The 17,033-nt window shown below is 40.7% G+C and overlaps 1 protein-coding gene across 4 annotated transcripts; it reads left to right on the top strand.

Moving 5' to 3' along the window:
• The first annotated feature begins 465 nt into the window (after positions 1-465).
• Positions 466-15,418, top strand: fancd2 (FA complementation group D2). 4 transcript variants are annotated; one of them, XM_037102405.1, is made up of 44 exons: positions 466-710; positions 995-1,052; positions 1,723-1,857; positions 1,956-2,023; positions 2,110-2,216; positions 2,351-2,411; positions 2,485-2,537; positions 2,644-2,722; positions 2,878-3,002; positions 3,102-3,189; positions 3,285-3,389; positions 3,503-3,603; positions 3,728-3,839; positions 3,990-4,025; positions 4,526-4,672; positions 4,781-4,915; positions 5,000-5,131; positions 5,325-5,432; positions 5,532-5,641; positions 5,733-5,790; positions 6,222-6,341; positions 6,493-6,566; positions 6,663-6,803; positions 6,933-7,033; positions 7,143-7,258; positions 8,038-8,146; positions 8,240-8,338; positions 8,423-8,517; positions 8,597-8,752; positions 8,967-9,083; positions 9,182-9,310; positions 9,635-9,753; positions 9,863-9,973; positions 10,128-10,258; positions 10,351-10,450; positions 11,834-11,956; positions 12,059-12,152; positions 12,406-12,477; positions 12,657-12,695; positions 12,786-12,860; positions 13,564-13,638; positions 13,856-14,002; positions 14,089-14,184; positions 14,966-15,418. In XM_037102405.1, exons 2-44 carry the CDS (start codon positions 995-997, stop codon positions 15,056-15,058), a joined length of 4,350 nt encoding a protein of 1,449 aa, XP_036958300.1. In that variant the 5' UTR covers positions 466-710; the 3' UTR covers positions 15,059-15,418. The 4 variants fall into 4 exon arrangements, with proteins under 4 accessions (XP_036958300.1, XP_036958298.1, XP_036958299.1 ...); XM_037102403.1 differs by having other exon boundaries at positions 466-742; XM_037102404.1 differs by having other exon boundaries at positions 466-770.
• Positions 15,419-17,033: the final 1,615 nt, after the last annotated feature.

The raw sequence follows: 17,033 nt of genomic DNA, 5'->3' as shown, positions 1-17,033 counted from the left end.
AATATTGTGTTGCTGTACGGTATATTGTAGATGTAAACATACCTGAGGGAACTCGTCTTGGACTGCTGTACAAACCAGTTGGGTTTATATCTCAGCCACTCAGCAGTGATCGCTAGCTTGTTTAAAGGTGAAGTTTAGTAATTTGGCTGCAGCAATGTTTGAAAAGAACATGCAGTTTTCTTCTGAATTTAAAAAGTTCAAAAAGTTCGTAAATCCAATCGTATGAGTAAACCAAGAGTCGAGCCGAAGAAGGATGCGTGAAGGAGGGAAACCGCTTGATCAGATGTACACTCTTCGATAAGGTTGAGCAGGTACGGCGCTCCGGGGATGGCATGTTTCGATACACGGCGTATCCCGAAAACACTCTTCTAATAGAAAAACATCGTCAGAGCTCTAACGCCGCCCAACAACGGCGGGGTTATTTGAGAAAACAAGCGGCCATTTGCCGGCGCATTAGAGACCGTCTGAAACATGTTCTAATCGTTGTAACGTTGAACGACGGACCTATTTTCACAACACTACAAAGACTCCAGTCAAGATATTAACTTAAAGGAGCTAAATATATACTGTGCAGTTGCTTGTTTTATTTTTTCAATCAAATGTATTGGGGATGTATTTGTTGCTGTCGCCCCTGGCAGCCAAACGACACGAAGATGATCCCTTACTGGGGATGATGACGCGCTGAGCACATTGGCGCGGAAGTTTGTTTGGTAACTGCGCTGTCTGAGCTCCTGACATCAACGTATGTTTTACTATTATCATCCCTAGAGGTAATGACAACCAGCTTTATAACAACGATATAACATTAGCAAGTAAAAGTGCGATATGAATGTGTCATAGCTATCCCTTTATTGACGTTGCAAAGGCTTCAGTAAAGTATTTCGCTGTACTGGTCAGCAGTGAAGTTAACATAAACACGCTAGCTTAATTTTTCATATTGTTGATGCTAGCCTGGTTTAACTTTTTCGACCTTCTGACCTTTGTATTTCATTAGATGATGCGCAAAAAGCGGCAATCTGTGGATAAGGGAGAGGGAGCTACTGCGGCAACAAGTAAGTTTTCTAAAGTAATATTAACATCACATCAGCTCTTATAACCTTGTGCCAGATAAGGGTTTTTCAGGGCCGATACCGGTGTAGATCATTTTGAATCAAGGAGACTGAAGGACACAAATATTTGGGACCGATATTTATTTGCAGTAAAAAAAATTAAGATCTTGGGTGCCAAAATAACTCAGTTGATACAGAGTGCATCTCATGTACAGAGGCGGTGTCCTCGCTGCAGTCTGGCCTTGAAGATCTTTGTATCAAAAATTGGAACAACCAGTGATGCATTTATTTGATGAATTTAGTTACTAGTGACTTTGCAATATCAGATAATTCAGTGTTGGGATGTGTTACCAGTCAGATAGTGTCGTGGGTCGAACATTGTGTGAAAGGACGTTGCATCTGCAATCTGACAGAAAATCAGAGACCGATGATCAGAGAATGCTGAATATCGGCCCTGATAATCATTCAGGGTATACAGTCGATCCACACCTACCCTCATCTGTATTGTTCTCACTGAGAGTAGTATTACATGTGTATGATATCATCTTTAAGAGACCATTGCGTGCTTAATTTCGAACTGACATGAGTACACCAGCATACTTGACAATCGTCTGTGAGAAATCCAAGATACAAGATCCTGCTTCATAACAAATGTATTCTCTTGTCTCTATAGAGGCTAAGAAGAGTCGCAGCACTGGCCGCCAGCCAAAAGAACCTGCTCCTGAAGAGACAAATGAAAGTGTCTTTGGAGTCTTTCTTCGAGAGGCAGGTGTCACCTTGAAACAAGATGGCACATTCAATGAGATTGGTAAACATGCTCAGTAAAAACTACAAAACATACCAGGCCTGTAGATGAAATCACATGTTCCACTTATGATTTTCCTGATCTTTATCCCCCCCGTTCAGCTGTTGACCAAGTGGTTTTTCAAAAAAGGATCAAGCAAAAACTACAGAAGAGTCCCAGATACCCCGGGGTAAATATACACACCATCTCTGTACAAAAAAGAAGACATTTAGTATGAGACAGTTAAATCTAATTACTGGCATTTCATTTTCTTAGATTGTGCAGGAGTTCACCTCTGGATTGGAGTCTCACATTGAGGACCCTGAGCGGTTTAGGAACAGCCTCCTCCCGTGTGTCCCGCAGTTGTCTGATGGAGACTCGAGGTAACTGTTGTAAAACCACTGAATGCTAACCTCCAACTTTTAAATTATGGAGGGCACAGTTAAGACAGAGACTAGGCTTATTGCAGGGGACGTGTATAGTGTGACATACTGACATGTTTTGCGCTGTATTACAGTTGTGCCAGCTCATTCCAGGAAAGCCTTGTCCGCATGCTCTTGGGGATCGAGATGCTGCAGGTAACACTTATATACAAGATGTGACTTTCTGCTATGAAATGTGCAAATACTATAACTTTTCTCTTCCTTGCAGACGGTCGTCATTAACATCTTGCTTGAGAAACTCCCAGAATTTATGTTTGATGGGTCAGTATCTCACTTAATTTAGCTTTACTGCATTTGTAATCATCCAGCACACTTTTTTAAACATTGTCGTATTTGTCTAAATGTCATCTCTCTCCGTCTCTCACAGCACTGGAGATGTAGGGCTCAGTATCCCTCGCATAATTATCAACCAGCTTAAATGGCTTGACAGAGTTGTGGACAGCAAGGTAGTAATTTCCGTGATCGCAGGTCTTGTTGCATCACAGCCCACTAGAGTGTAATTTCTGTTGACGCGTTCTATTAAACCTGTGATCATGTATTTCTTCCTCATATCAGTCAGTCACTCATTTCAAGACGGTGTGTGTGCCTTGCTGTTTTGCAGGAGTTGGCAACGAAGCTCATGGAGCTGGTGTCAGCGGCGCCGGTGGAGGTTCAGCGTGACATCATCACCAGCCTGCCAGAGATACTGGAAGACTCTCAGCATAATGATATAGCCAGAGAGCTCAAGTGTGTACAGTCAGTCTCTACTGCACATCTGTGGTTCTAATACTGCATGTGTGGTTTCAGAGTTTCTGATTATTTTCATCACTGTTTCTGCCTCCGTAGCTCTTTACTGCAGGAGAACACTCAGTTGACCGTCCCCATCCTGGATGCCCTCTCAAGTCTGAACGTCAGCTCCTTATTACTGACTGAGGTAGTACACACACACGTACACACACACACACACACACACACGTACACACATGTTTTTTGGTGAATTATTAAAGGCCTATCCATCTTCTGTCTCAGGTTCGAGGAGCCGTTATGGCCACTTTGGCTGCCGTGCAACTGGAAGACCTACCTGTGGTGGTGAAGTTCATCCTGCACGCTGTCTCAGCTTCTGATGCATATGAGGTCAGAGCTCCATAGTATTGTGTATTTAAGAAATACGAGAGTGATTGTGCTCTGGTTGTATTAATACTTATATCTGAAATCAGGAAGTGCGTTTCGGTCTTTCTTGTGTCTAGGTGGTGTGTAATCTTCGTAAAAAGCTGGAGTTGGAGCACTGTGTCCTCCCTCCTGTGCTGCAGGCCACCCAGAGTCGCATTAAGAGCAAAGGATCAGCAGCGTAAGACGACGCAGCTTCCAGTTCACTCACAACTTATACATCAGTACATTTTTTCAGGAACCTGTTTTTGAAGGAGGCTGTGAGGTTATGAAGATTTAAATTAACAAGTCTGATTTTGGAGCAGGTCCACTTCCGCACCAGCAGCTGGCAGCAGTCAGGACAGCGTTACATTGATCTTGGACGGCATCAAGTCAGCAGTCCGATTCCAGAAAACGATATCTGAAGCTTGGATCAAGGTGGGAAATTCACGAGTTCATACTCCCTTTGCTTTAATTGCTTTCTTAAACTTGGTCCTTTTGAGTATTTTTTATTTATAATGACTAACAGTCCTTTCAGTTTTTACTGTCGTTGTTGAACTTTAACTGTGTTGTTTTTCTTTTTATCAGGCAATTGAGTCTGTGGACGAACCAGAGGACCACAAGGTAAGAGTCATCTCCTCAGTTCAGGTCACCTTCTGGTAAATCTCTGGCCATCATTTCATGGTGATATCATTGATGATGATAACAAGTCATTTCAATTCAGACTACGGGCTGTGATGTGACTATAATACCATTTTCAAATTTTTGGATTTCCATACATGATTTATTTTCTCTCTCTCTGGGAATTTTTGCTACTTTTTAAAGATAGTAATGGTCATAATCTATAATGAATAATTCAATGAAAGAGATTAATTAACTTCCATTGTTTCAATCTAAGCCATCCTCAGCCATAAGGAACTTATGAGTGTTGTCAAACAAAATTGTTCTACTCAATCAAAGTTGTTCAGTTGTACGTTTGTGGTTATCGCTTTTTCTACATCGTGTGCACTAATGTTCACAAAGTTTCACTCACATTTTTTATTTATCCTGTATGTGTGTGTGTGTCTTTTGGAGATGTGAATCCACGTGTCTCTCCCTAAAACGAGATCTTCTCTGTCTGTCAGGTGATCGACTTGCTGGTGCTGTTCATCCTCCACTCCACCAATGCCAACCAGAGCCGACGGGGGGCAGAGAGGGTGCTGAAGGTTAAAGTGAGGACAGGACTGATCCAGGAAACTCTCCTCCAGAGGACCTTCAGGGACTACTCTCAGGTGGGTCCGACTGCAGATGTACAAGAATAAAAAAGTGCACTTTGTTTTGCTTATGTAGTTATTCGTTATTTGAATATCATATTGTATTAACTAATGATGACGCCGTAGGTGATGCGAGGGTACTTCGCCTCCATCCTGGCTCTGGCTCAGACTCTGCTGCGCTCCCCTGACCCCTGTGTGGTGCCTTTCGCTGGACACATGTACCGACACTCGTTCACTGCTTTTGACTCTTACTGCCAACAAGTAGGATTCATTTTTTAAGATTCTTTTTTTTTTTAAACAATGCATCTGACTCATTCTAATTTGGCCCTGCATTATGTTTTCTAGGAAGTGGTGGGCTCTTTAGTGACCCATGTGTGCAGTGGTGTGGGTGGAGAGGTGGACATGGCTCTGGAGCTGCTCTGCGGCCTGGTTACAGAGAAGCCCTCTGAAATGGCTCTGTATGCTGTTTTTGTCAAGGTAAGGAGGTGATCCATGTGTCTGTTATTGTAGCTGCTGATCAAACCTAACTGAAAAACTGAATAAATTAAATGTAGGTACAATTGGTATCCTGTATGATCAATTGTTTATAACTCGCTGTCACTGATGGCGTTCTTCCAAAGATTTTGCCTCATCGTGTTGAGTTTCTAACAGAGCAGGATATTTTGTACAGGGGATCTTGGACTACATGGACAATCTCACACCCCAGCAGATCCGCAGACTCTTCCACCTCCTCAGCAGACTGGCCTTTGGGCAACAGCAGCAGGGATCTCACATCCAGGTGCACATTCACAAGAGAATTCTGTATTTTCTTTTATTGCCTCCTCGTTTCATCCTCTCAATAGCTGACATCCATCTCCTGTTCCGTTTGTCCCCTCAGGATGACATGCACATAGTGATCCGCAAACAGCTCTCCAGCACCGTGCCAAAGTACAAGCGTATCGGCATCATCGGTGCAGTCATGATTGTAGGCAGCATGGGGGCCTTGAGGTAAGGGCTGTAACTCACAGGTACACACAGAATTTTTCTCGTTCATTCTCTCACTTTATGTATTGATCACACTGTCTGCCTGCTCTGACAGGGTAAATGGGAAAGAGGTAAAGCAGAATGGGTCGTTACCTCCGGAGACATTCAGACAGGTACATGATGACTATTAAAACATCAGAATGAACAATGTGTATGTTGCAAAGATATTATTTCTAGTACAGACTGCAATATATGTTTTTTTTTTATTACAATATCACTTTACTTTTGAGTTAACATGAGCTGCAGCTTCTGGTACATTTTCATATTTACTGTTTAGTTGTCATGCCTTAAACAGCGGAAGGAAGAGAATGCCTCACATAATGTGCCATTAGAATTGAAGGAATCTCAGTTATCTGGAGGCTTGACACGCTTAGCAAAATCGCTTAGCTGATCAATCAATAAGGAAAATAACAGCTAGTTGCTATGGGTTTGCTCCTTAGTAACTAACCCTGTACTGTAAGTGTTACTGTTATCTGGAAGCTGGTGTTTCTGGATGTTTCTGCTCTGTAGACACGCTCATGCATGTGTGTATTTTCTGTTGCAGGTGATAGCACTGTTGGAGCTGTTGAAGTCGAGCAGCGAAAGCTCACCTGAGGCTACGGCTCTGTACTACGATGAACTGGCCAACCTGATCCAGAGCACCACCCTGGACCCGCAGGTCCAGGTGAGTCTCAGACAAACATTTACCATTCTTCTAATCTCACAGTTTGTATAATTGAATACAGATATCATTAGTGACATGCATCTGGCTTTGTAAGATGCAAATAAGGCATGAGTAAGCAACGCTGGTCCTGTTATCTCCCTGCTCCCAACAGGAATCCATTGTAAACAGTGTCGTAGATGACTTCCAGGCCGACTTTGTTGTGGATGTAGAGCCAGAAATATCGGGGTCAGTGATGGACAGATGGAATAAGAAATGACTACTTTTAATATGCTTCCTGCCCTTCAAACTGTGCCATTAATCCCTCCCACCTGTGTACCGCAGCTCCTTTCCCTTTCCGGCCCATGTAATGTACAACCTGGAGGACCAGAGCAAGGAAGGCATCGCCATCAACCTGCTGCCTCTGCTGGCTGAAGACATCCAGAACAAAGAGAAACAGCAGAGTCAAACGCAGAAGTCACACAAGTCAGTCACCCCACAACAAAATGTTTAGTCAGTGATGTATTTCACTTGCAGTACATTCAAATGGGCTCTTTCAGTCTTACAAACATCCATGTGACCAGCGAGATGTTTTATTTGTTTCTTTGGGGACAGGCGAGTGTCTCCTCTCTGTCTGTCTCCGTTCTTTCGCCTCCTGAGACTCTGCGAGGAAAAGCAGCACCATGGAGACCTCGAGGAGATCGACGGCCTGCTGGGTGAGGACGTGGAACTAACATTTTTCCTGCTGAGACCGGTTTGATCTCATTTCAGTGGTTGCATACAAAAATAATGAGTTCATGTGTTTTTTCATTTGCTGGAGCACAGGCTGCCCTCTGATCCTAACGGACATGGACATAATGGAGAAAATGGAGAGCCTGTCAAAGGCTGAGAGGGAGTTTCTCTGTTCTTTGCTGTTTCACACCATCAACTGGTTCAGAGAGGTAACAGCACCTTCATGTCAAATGTGTCTGATTGATATTTACTGTCGCACTTTTTTCCATCAAAGTTAGGAGTTGCGCACAGTGGCGTATTATGGTATTTCAGGGGAAAGACAAGACATTCTGGGGTCAGGGGAGGAGGGTAACAATCCAAGAAAAAAAACAAAAAAAGAAATTCTGAGATTAAAAAGAATTAAAAACAATTCAAAACGATAAAACTTGAAAATTTATTCAGAGCACACATTTTCCAGAAGAAGCTCAGAATGTATCCAAGGATAAAGGTGAAAAATTATGAGCAAAAATATATTAGAGGAAATTGTATTAGTGTTTTATGTGTTTACAGGCCATAATGCTTCATTTTCTCAAAGGTGATCAACTTCCTTACACCACAGATACAGCGAGTAGGAAAGGAACGCCACAGGCACAAGTTAATGAGAGGCTGCAACAGTATGGAACATGGCTGCATGTCTTTTTAAAGTCTTGATGCTAATGAAAACATGATGATTTGGGCTAAAATCTTTTTTTTTATTGCTTTATTGCTAAATCCAATTGCAAAGTATTATTAGGTCATCCACTGCAGGCATAATACCTGTATTTGTGGTGTGATGAGGTTGATCTAACCTTGCAGAGTCAAAGGATGTTGTTCCTTGATTTAAAACGTTTTTTAATGTAATTTGTGTTAAATCCAAACTCATTAATTTTGTATATTTTACCTACAACGGCTCTAATACAACGTCACAGGTACGTGATTAAAGCCACGTCTTCCCCCTGTTTCGTGTCAGGTCATAAATGCCTTCTGTACACAAAAAGAACTTGAGATGAAGATGAAAGTGATGACTCGTCTGCAGAACATCACCTACCTTCAGACGCTGTTGGAGAAGGCGTTGGCAGGTGATCCATCAATACTCCCCCGTTACACCATAAGGTGTCAATGTTACTGACTATTCTAGAATGATGTGCTTTTTTCTTTAATGTGTGTTTCAGCGACACCTGGCTATGTTCCACCTGTCGCCAACTTTGATGGTGAAAGCACAGATGGGATTATCCCTAGTTCTAATGCTCCGATGAATAAGGCAAAGAAAGGTAAACATGCCTAGAGAGAGATATTTTACTACACATTAATAAGACCAAATACAAAAGAAAAGTAATGCATGTTATGTTCTTTAGATGGCACGGGGAAGAAGAGGAAGGCCTCTGGTAAGAATTCATCAGAGAGCAGCTCTCAGCTCGAGGAGGGAACTGAAGTGGACAAAAGTCTGCAGGTAAACTTTTACTTCCCACATCAGTCTCATAATAAATGTAACTTAGCTTTAAAAAAACGGGATTCCTCTTGTCCTGAAGGAGCCGCCAGAGAAGGAGAAAGAAAAGGAGATCCGACCGGGTGTCAGCCTGGTGTCCTACAGACCGTTCTTCAGAGAGCTGGACACCGAGGTTCTCAGTATGCTGCAGTGTGGCCTGCTGTCCCGCTCAGTGCTGGACTCTGAGCTCCACACCAAGGTAAAGAAAAGGAATGAGAAATTTTGTGTTTTTATAAAAAAGAGAAGGCCTTTTATATGTTATGACTTTGTATTTAATAAAAAAAAAGATCAAGACTTTCAAACACTGTCAGGGTGAATCTGATCATTTTTAAGCTACTACACAAATCTATACACCACATGCATCATTACAAAAGAACTTAAATATTTTCCTCAAATATTCTTACATCCTTGAGGTGCGAGAGGAGGTTCTGCTGGGTTCTGCTGAGCTTGTTTTCCTGCTAGCAGATATGCAGCGCAAACTGGAGTTCAGTCTTACAGCCGCACCGGCAAAGAGAGCCCCTTTCTTGAAGGTACAAAAAACAAATTGTGGAGGCATACAGTGGAAAACGGGGAGCAGAAAAAAGTTCCTCTATCACAATAAATGAAATATTTTCTGTTTTCCCTGCAGGGAAGGACTGATAAGAGTGTGGGCTTCTCCCATCTACAACAGAGGAGCTCCAAGGATGTTGCCTCCTACTGTGTCCAGCTACTGCCGGCCCTCTGCTCACACCTGGAGAACTGCCACAACCATTTTCAGGTAAAAACACCAACAATAGGTGGGGTGGGTTTCCGGTCAGCTGTCTGTATGCACATTTTCAGTTTGGAGTGGAAACAGAAAAGTCTTGAAAATATCTTTTACAGGTTTTAAGCAAGGCTTAAGTGAAAACATTGCAACAAGGTGCAATGTTTCACAGTTTGAGTTGTGCTCATGTTATTTTCTTTGCACTACAGCTGGATTGAAACCGAGATCATCTGCTGCTATGATTTAAACTGTCTCTTTCTTCCAATTGTCAATAAAAAAAAAAAGGTCTGTATTTTTTTTTTTTTTTTTTGTATACATTTATGATTTTTTTCCCCCCAGACACTGCTGTCCGAGAACAACGGCATGATGGACGGACCTGCCACAGATGCTCATGAGCACGAGCTGATGTCATCAGGCTACCAGCTGCTCCTGCAGGTCCTGAACACCACCTTCAGCTGGTGAGTTAAATCTTTTAACTCGAAGAGATGTTGTATGCCTTTGAAACTGTCTGTGGCCCCTCTTGAGTTTTGTCCTCGGTATGTGTCTGTGCATGTGTGCATTTGTCAGGTCTGGATTCAGCCAGCCAGGACAGCGGAGCTTACTGAAGAAGGCTCTAGGAGTTCTCGCTGGACGACTAAAAGAGGGTGGTGCTGAACTGACCCTGGAACAACTTGTAAAGTGAGTTATGGAGTTTAAGAGTAATACTGTTTTTATCCTACAAAGTGTAGCTTCAATCTTAAAACCAGAATGCTCTAATAATGTCAACTGCATTGGTTTTTGCTGTGTTTTGTCTGTGCTGACAGAATCCCGTGTGTGTTTTTGTTCTGTTTAGACACAGCTTTGAGTACCTGCTGAACTTCCGTAGCACGGTGCCAAGTCTCAGCATTGCCCTGTGTCTCTCCCAGCTTCTGTCCACTGTGTCAGAGAAAGGAGGGAACCCTGCTGCCTACAGAGAGCAGACCGGTCAGTCTGACATGTTACCTCATTTAAATCAACTTTTCTTCTTTTCAGATGTGACTGTGACGCTGATTTTTTTTTTTTTCTTTTCGTCCTAGCTTCACTCGCAAAACGTTTCCTGAGTCAAGAGTGGGTGACAGCCAGCGGCGAGAGGGAGCGAGGGAGCAAATTCAATGAAGTCCTTCACTCTGTCTTAAGGTGTGTCTGCATGCTAAAACAATGTTACTTAAAACTTGTAGATGTGTGAGTGTGAGAGGAAAAAACAAAACCGTTGATAGTTTTTGAAAATGGACACAATTAGACATATATTTAGTGCAAGAACAGAATCTGATGCTATTGATATTTTTCTATATCTTGACGATAGTAAATATTCTGTGTTCAGCAGTCTGCATGTGTGTCTCCTGCCGTTTTCTGCCGTCACTTTACGGTTCCAATCAAACACTCATTGCTACAGCCGAGGCTGCTTCAAAAACACCTTGGAAGAAACAGCGTGAAGCGGTGCTGTGTGCGCTGCCAGCCATCATATGTAATTCATGGAAAACTGTGTGTGACTCTGCTCCTAGCGTTGAAAATGTTTCAAATATTTCAACTTCCCCAAACTACTAAAAAACACAACATGAGAGAGAAGAGCACACACCATGTGTCGTACCATGCAAAAATGTTTTTGCCGGTGATGCTTATCTAGCAACGGTATGATCAGCCGCTAACTCAACACTATCAAGCCTCTTTGATTTGCATCTCAAACTCAAACGGCGCGGTTTTATTTAAAAACACGAAATGCCCCAACACGGCAAAACAAATTTCAACCTGGCATGTGAAGTTGTTGAAAGGTTTCTGAAACTGATCTTTAGGAAAGTGTGTGAACCGTTGTTATTTATGACCATCATGCACAGAAGACCAACACATTAGCACGTAGAATCGATGGAAAGGGACCAAGATTTCTGTATCAGAGCCTGTCTGATACTGTACATTGACGATGGAATTTAGCTTATCACACAGTTTAAAAAAAAAAAAAAAAAAAGTCTTGAATATGTGTTTTGTTATTAAAATGTCCAGTAGTGGTTGGGCTCTTGCTTGTGTGATAATTAATCATTTATAAGGTATTAAAAGATTTAAATTTGTGGATAGAAAGAGGTCCTCATCTCTGAAAAATCTTTGAAAAAAAAAAACATTAATTCTGCGGTGGTTTGTGTATGTGATGTTGTTTGCATTGCAAACTGCTGAAGCAAATTACCTGTTGCTCTTTAATGAGTGTGTTCAGTGCTGTACACGCAAACAAACAAGCATTATCTCCTGGAAGGCCAGCCACAACACCACACAGGTAGATTTCGTGTATTAGTAGTCACTCACAGAATGGATCAAGTCTGTATTTTGTTTCATCGTTTCTCACAATTACATAATACTGACTGCAACTCATTAGGTTACACTCTTTGGTTTTTCATTTTCTCCGGTCACACATGGTCGGCACAATACAGATGCACAGGGCCACTTAACACCATTTATCATCGCATACCGTGTTGTTATAATTATGAAGAAGCAACTGAAATGTTCATGCATGAAGCATTCGTCTTTTTCTTGCAGCATCTACCTGGAACATGTTGATGATGTTATTAAGGCTGTGGAGGAAATAACTGGAAAGGGAATCCCTGAGCTCCTCAGTGCATCAAAAGATGAGAGCTCTTCATCTTGGCCTACGCTCAACAGGTAGATCCTCATCACCGTCAGTCCTTCTTACTTAGTTCCCTTGGAAATGGAACAATAATTTTACAAAACTGAAATTCTTTGTTTTATTATTCTTACATTCAGACAGACATTCCCGGTGTTCTATAAAGTGTTGATGGCAGAGCTGGAAAAGGCTACAAGGAAGATTCCTGCTGTCAAACTCTGTGACAGCTCTGAGGTCAGCCACTAGGTGTCGCACTGAGAGCCCCGAAACACTTCCACACAGCTATTGAAGTGGAAAACCAAAACATATTCTCTTAAACATTGATTAATAACTGCATCTTCAATCTCTGAACTGTGAATTGGACTGTAGTGCATTTTTGACTGTGCAGTATCATGCACAATTTTTGGTTACTTTTTCCTGAAGATTCAATTAACTGTTTTTTAAAAGATTTTTGTTCAGAAACATGTGACCCATGTTCTCCTTCCAGACTCAGCGTGAGAAGCTGCTGAAATGGAGCCTGGCGGTCAGAGATTTTCATATGCTGCTCAACCTAGTTAAGGTCAGTTAGTACAACTTCCTCTCTGCACATGTTCTGAGTTTGAGATTTGTCCTCATCTCTGACTCTATGATGTGGTATTTCATGAAGTCAACATGCCGACACTTGTATCCCATCTTAATCTTTGTTGTAATCCATCACTTCATCTGCTCACCTGTTTGTCCACTCATATCTTATTACAGGTGTTTGATTCTAGGCTGGTGCTCAATGTGTCCTTAAAGGTGAGCTAGCTGTGATGCTTAAAAACATTTCACATTCAGATGAAGCTGCTGTCACTTTGTATTTACTCAAATTAATGTTGTTATTGGCAGTACGGTCGCCTTTTCCTGGAGTCTTTCCTGAAGTTGGCGATGCCACTGCTGGACAACAGCTTCAAAAGGCACAAGGTACACCTAATATATCCAGTAAATGTCTTATTAAGCTAAATATTACATTTTAGGACTGCAACTAACGATTTAGTCCATAAAATGTTTTCAGAAAGTGAAAAATGTTTGTCTCAAATTCCAAAATCCAAAGATTTTTCTTTTCTTTCATAAATGACAAAGAAAAGCAGCAAATGTTTGCATTTAACACACTGTAGTTGGCAAATGTTGGACGTGTTTTGCTTGAAAAAATGTCTGAAAAGAAGAATTACCCAGAAGAGCTGGGAATCTTTTGATCAGCTGATTGATTTATTGGGTCTTCTTTTCAGTTCCAGTGTAAGTATGGCCTTGGAGATTCATTGCAGCTCGACATTGACAGACCGCTAATGACGTGCTGATCTAATCAATTCAATTTACTTTTCTTTATTTACATGTTTTGTGTAATTTAGAGAAATAGATTTCAATATATATTCAATATATAAGCCCAGAACCTCAGAACATCTTTTATTAAACACATTTTTGATGGTACTTGGATGATATTATTTGTTTTTCCTTGAAGTAATTGATTCCTAACTTGCTTCATATATAAACGCATGTTTCCAGCTTCCGCTTTCCCAAAATCGTTCAAAAATGGGTTGGCACTAAGAACAGAAAAACAGCATGTGTTGTGAAAAAACACGCAAAATAAGGTGTTGCCAGTGAGATGACTGTGTGCCTTTCTTTTAAGGATGATGTCCAGAACCTGCTAAAAACCTTCCAGCTCAGCACCCGCCAGCTCCATCACATGTGTGGACACTCTAAGGTATCCACAGATCAATCAGTTTCTAGTTAATTCATCATGTATTTTTTGTTGGATACAGTACATCTTTCTGCATGCACTGATGCCAGATCTACCAACTGGGGATTACAAAATATTCCTGTTAAATCAGAGAAAAGACAGTCAGAGCCAGGGCAATGTATATGTTAAACCTCAGGTGCTCTCTAAAAGATGAATTGTGTCATAATGTGTTGATGCTCAGAATAGTCAGGATACAAGCCTGACCAACCACGTACCAGCCTTGAAGAAGAGCCTGGAGCTGTTTGTTTACAGAGTGAAGGCCATGCTGACGCTCCACAACTGTCAGGAGGCCTTTTGGATCGGAAACCTGAAGAATCGCAACCTGAAGGTAAAAACAGTGCTGAACTTTAAAAAAAAGTATGTGTCTCTGTCCATACTTGAGTCATTTACTTAATGGAACAATGTCTGCTTCAGGGTGAAGAGATTCTTTCTCAGAGGTCCCAAGAAAGTGATGAAGATGATGAGGAGGTGCACCGGTCACCTCCGCAGCGGGAAGAGCCCGGCGATGAGGTACCTGTATTTCCATGATTCTTAGAAGGCATTGTGTTTACATCTGATACAGGGATAACAGATTTAATAACTTGCAAATGCAAATATTTAATAACATATAGTCAAGTCCTTTCAGGTTATCTGTCTCAAAACCGAGGTCAATTCCTAAATCGCGAATACCAAGTCACAACCACCGCTAGTATTTGATACAATACTATGTACTTTACTCTATAAATACAGTAAACATTGGTGTGTTTCAAAGCAATAACCGGGTGAGTTTTAAAGATTTTGTGGCATTCAAAAAAATCAGGTTTTGAACTTGATTAACTGAATCAAATCTTATTCATAAAACTAAACGTGTGTAAATAAATACACGAGAGAATCAGGTAGAGTAATGTGGAAGTAAGTGTAAAGTGTCTGAAAAGATTAGCAGCAGTGTGGACAACAATACAGGTTTTATGTGAGGGAATAAGCAGCCCTCATTAGTTATTCCGTCAGTTGCATAAGCGCTCTGCTTGTGCTTCTGCTGAGTGGGCCTTTGCTCTGTGAAGTTCAAACCATCCAGCTAACAGGTAGTTGAGACGGTAGAGGGCAATGGGCTGATAAGATAACCAATAGAGCTCTCCAGCATGCTAATGATTAGCAGGTGGCACAGTTAAGACGGAAAACATTTTGATTTGATGTCTCTTCAAAACGCTTTGTTGTATGATTTCTTCTAAAGTTTTTTTTTTTGTTGTTGTGCAAGAGGGTTCATCTTTTTAATTTTGCATGTTAGTCAAAATGTCCTTGTGCTTTCCATCAGGTGGAGGAGAGTGACTCTGAGGAGAGTAAGAAGGTCAATGGAAAGGACGATGTGGATCCAGGAGATAGTACAGAAGACTCAGACTCCGACTAACAGAACAATAAGCTGTTGGTTTTGATTTTAAACATTCTGTGGATCACCATAAATTTATTTTTTCAAATGCCAGAAGAGTTTTAGTGTCTCTTGACATGAACACTTTCTACATGTATTGACTACTGCTACTCATTGTGCAGGTTAAAGGATCAATAATTCAAATAAATAATCACAATTCTTGTATTCTTATGGCAGTTACTTTGTTAGCACATTAATTTACTCGTACAGGTTTTCCCTTTACTGTTTCAAGATTAAACATGCCTAATAATTAGGTGTTTTCACAGTATGTTTCCAGAAAAAAATGTGTTGTATGTTTGATTCTTGTTTGCCAGCAAAATAAAATACAGATTGTTGAAGAGATTGTTTGGTGTGATTTCTCATTCAGTATTAAAAATATTTCAAATAATCCATTTATAAGATAACTGTTTAGACACTATAACAAGTACACTGCTCATTTTAATTCTGAAACTATTAAAAATGATACAATTCTTATTATTTTAATTTAGAGGCCATTATGTTTCTCAGGTGTATCTCAGTGGCAAACTGATCTTTTTAACAGCTCATCCTTTTCTCCCATTATTCAAGACCACACTTGCAATGATAAGGAAAAATCATTTAAAAGTGTGAACTCTGTGGCATGTAAGACTGACTTTTTTAAAGCTATTTTTTCAACAAGCAAAAACTACTGACGCTTGGGAAAAGGACTCCACAATATACACACACTTCACACTGAGATCTTTGTTCCTGGAAAATCCCATAAAGAAGGAAAACAATGATTAACATGAGCTTTAAATGAAGGCGAGAAATCTCTTTGATACTCTGAAGTCCTGGAGACTCATTTGTGAACGCGTTAAAACAGGATGTGAGGGATGATTTAAACACTTTTCTAAGGAACACACAGGTATGAGTGTTTCAGACACTGCTTTACTCAAATAGTCATCTGCAGTAATCTGTAAAGAATTCCTATTTGTAGTTTGAATGCATCTCACCTCTCTGTTAAATAATGTATTTGGGCTTTAGAGGATTGGAACGGTTGCTGCAGGGCAATAAAAGGGCTGATATTGATGATGCATTGTGCTGTTGATGGCTTTCTGGTCTATATGTGGCATTTTAAAGGCTTATTGTTAAACTTTTATTGACCACAACACCACACAACATAATTGTTCGCCTCATCTTCAACATGGGATTCGTTGACATCACCACATGCATTTACTCAATTAAGATTGGGTGACACGCCTCACTGAGTAAAAAATAAACTGTTTGCTTAATCTTTGGCCACCATTTTGTACCCTGATGAAGCCCCTCAAGGTCAAAACCGGTCTGTGATTTATTGTTCTGTAAGCAGCCATGTTTTTGAATAAAGGCTTTTTAATCCAATTCATGAATTCTTGTTCCTGCTCCACGCATGAGTGCCTGAAGTTTCATTTTTCTTCTTCTCTTTCCAAAATAATTGTGCCTTTTAAATCGTTTTCAGTCTCAACTAAGAGCTTTCCATTTCAGGAGGCAGCAGCATCTCGTTCAATTTATTTTCTCATAGAGAAAAAGAATGGTTGATGAGAATGGTTTTATACTCGTAGCAATAACAATTACACTGTGTTACATGCGACAGCATAGGGGAGCAATATATACAAAATACGTTAAATGTTCATTTAAAAAACAAAACAAAACAAAAAACAACCCTTTTGGAATATTCAGCTTTCATGATCCTAAATCCCAATAAATCAAACTGGCAACATTCTGATGAACAATGCTGTAAATTACATCACATAATTGATGAGCCTGTTTTTGAGGATGTGTTGACTCACATAAACTTCTGTCTTAAAAAAAGAAAAGGAAAAAAAAAACAACCCTTCTGGTAACTTAACCAGTTCAAGTTCTTGGCTTGGGTCCACATGTGTTTGGGGAAGTTTCTTTGATTCTACTCTCATCTCAGTTGAACCCTTTTAGCTTCTTTTAACTTGTTGTTTTGTATTTA

This window comes from Acanthopagrus latus, chromosome 6 (assembly GCF_904848185.1).
Source record: "Acanthopagrus latus isolate v.2019 chromosome 6, fAcaLat1.1, whole genome shotgun sequence".
Lineage (NCBI taxonomy): Eukaryota > Metazoa > Chordata > Actinopteri > Spariformes > Sparidae > Acanthopagrus > Acanthopagrus latus.
Note: the sequence above shows the minus strand (reverse complement) of the source record. Positions and strands in the feature narration are given on the sequence as shown.

Coding starts and splice junctions, on each gene's coding strand:
- fancd2 (XM_037102402.1), top strand. CDS start 830: ATGTGTCATAGCTATCCCTTTATTGACGTTGCAAAGGCTTCAGTAAAG. Junction 9,311..9,634: donor ACTGCCACAACCATTTTCAG/GTAAAAACACCA, acceptor TTTTCCCCCCAG/ACACTGCTGTCCGAGAACAA. Junction 12,478..12,656: donor TGCTGCTCAACCTAGTTAAG/GTCAGTTAGTAC, acceptor ATCTTATTACAG/GTGTTTGATTCTAGGCTGGT.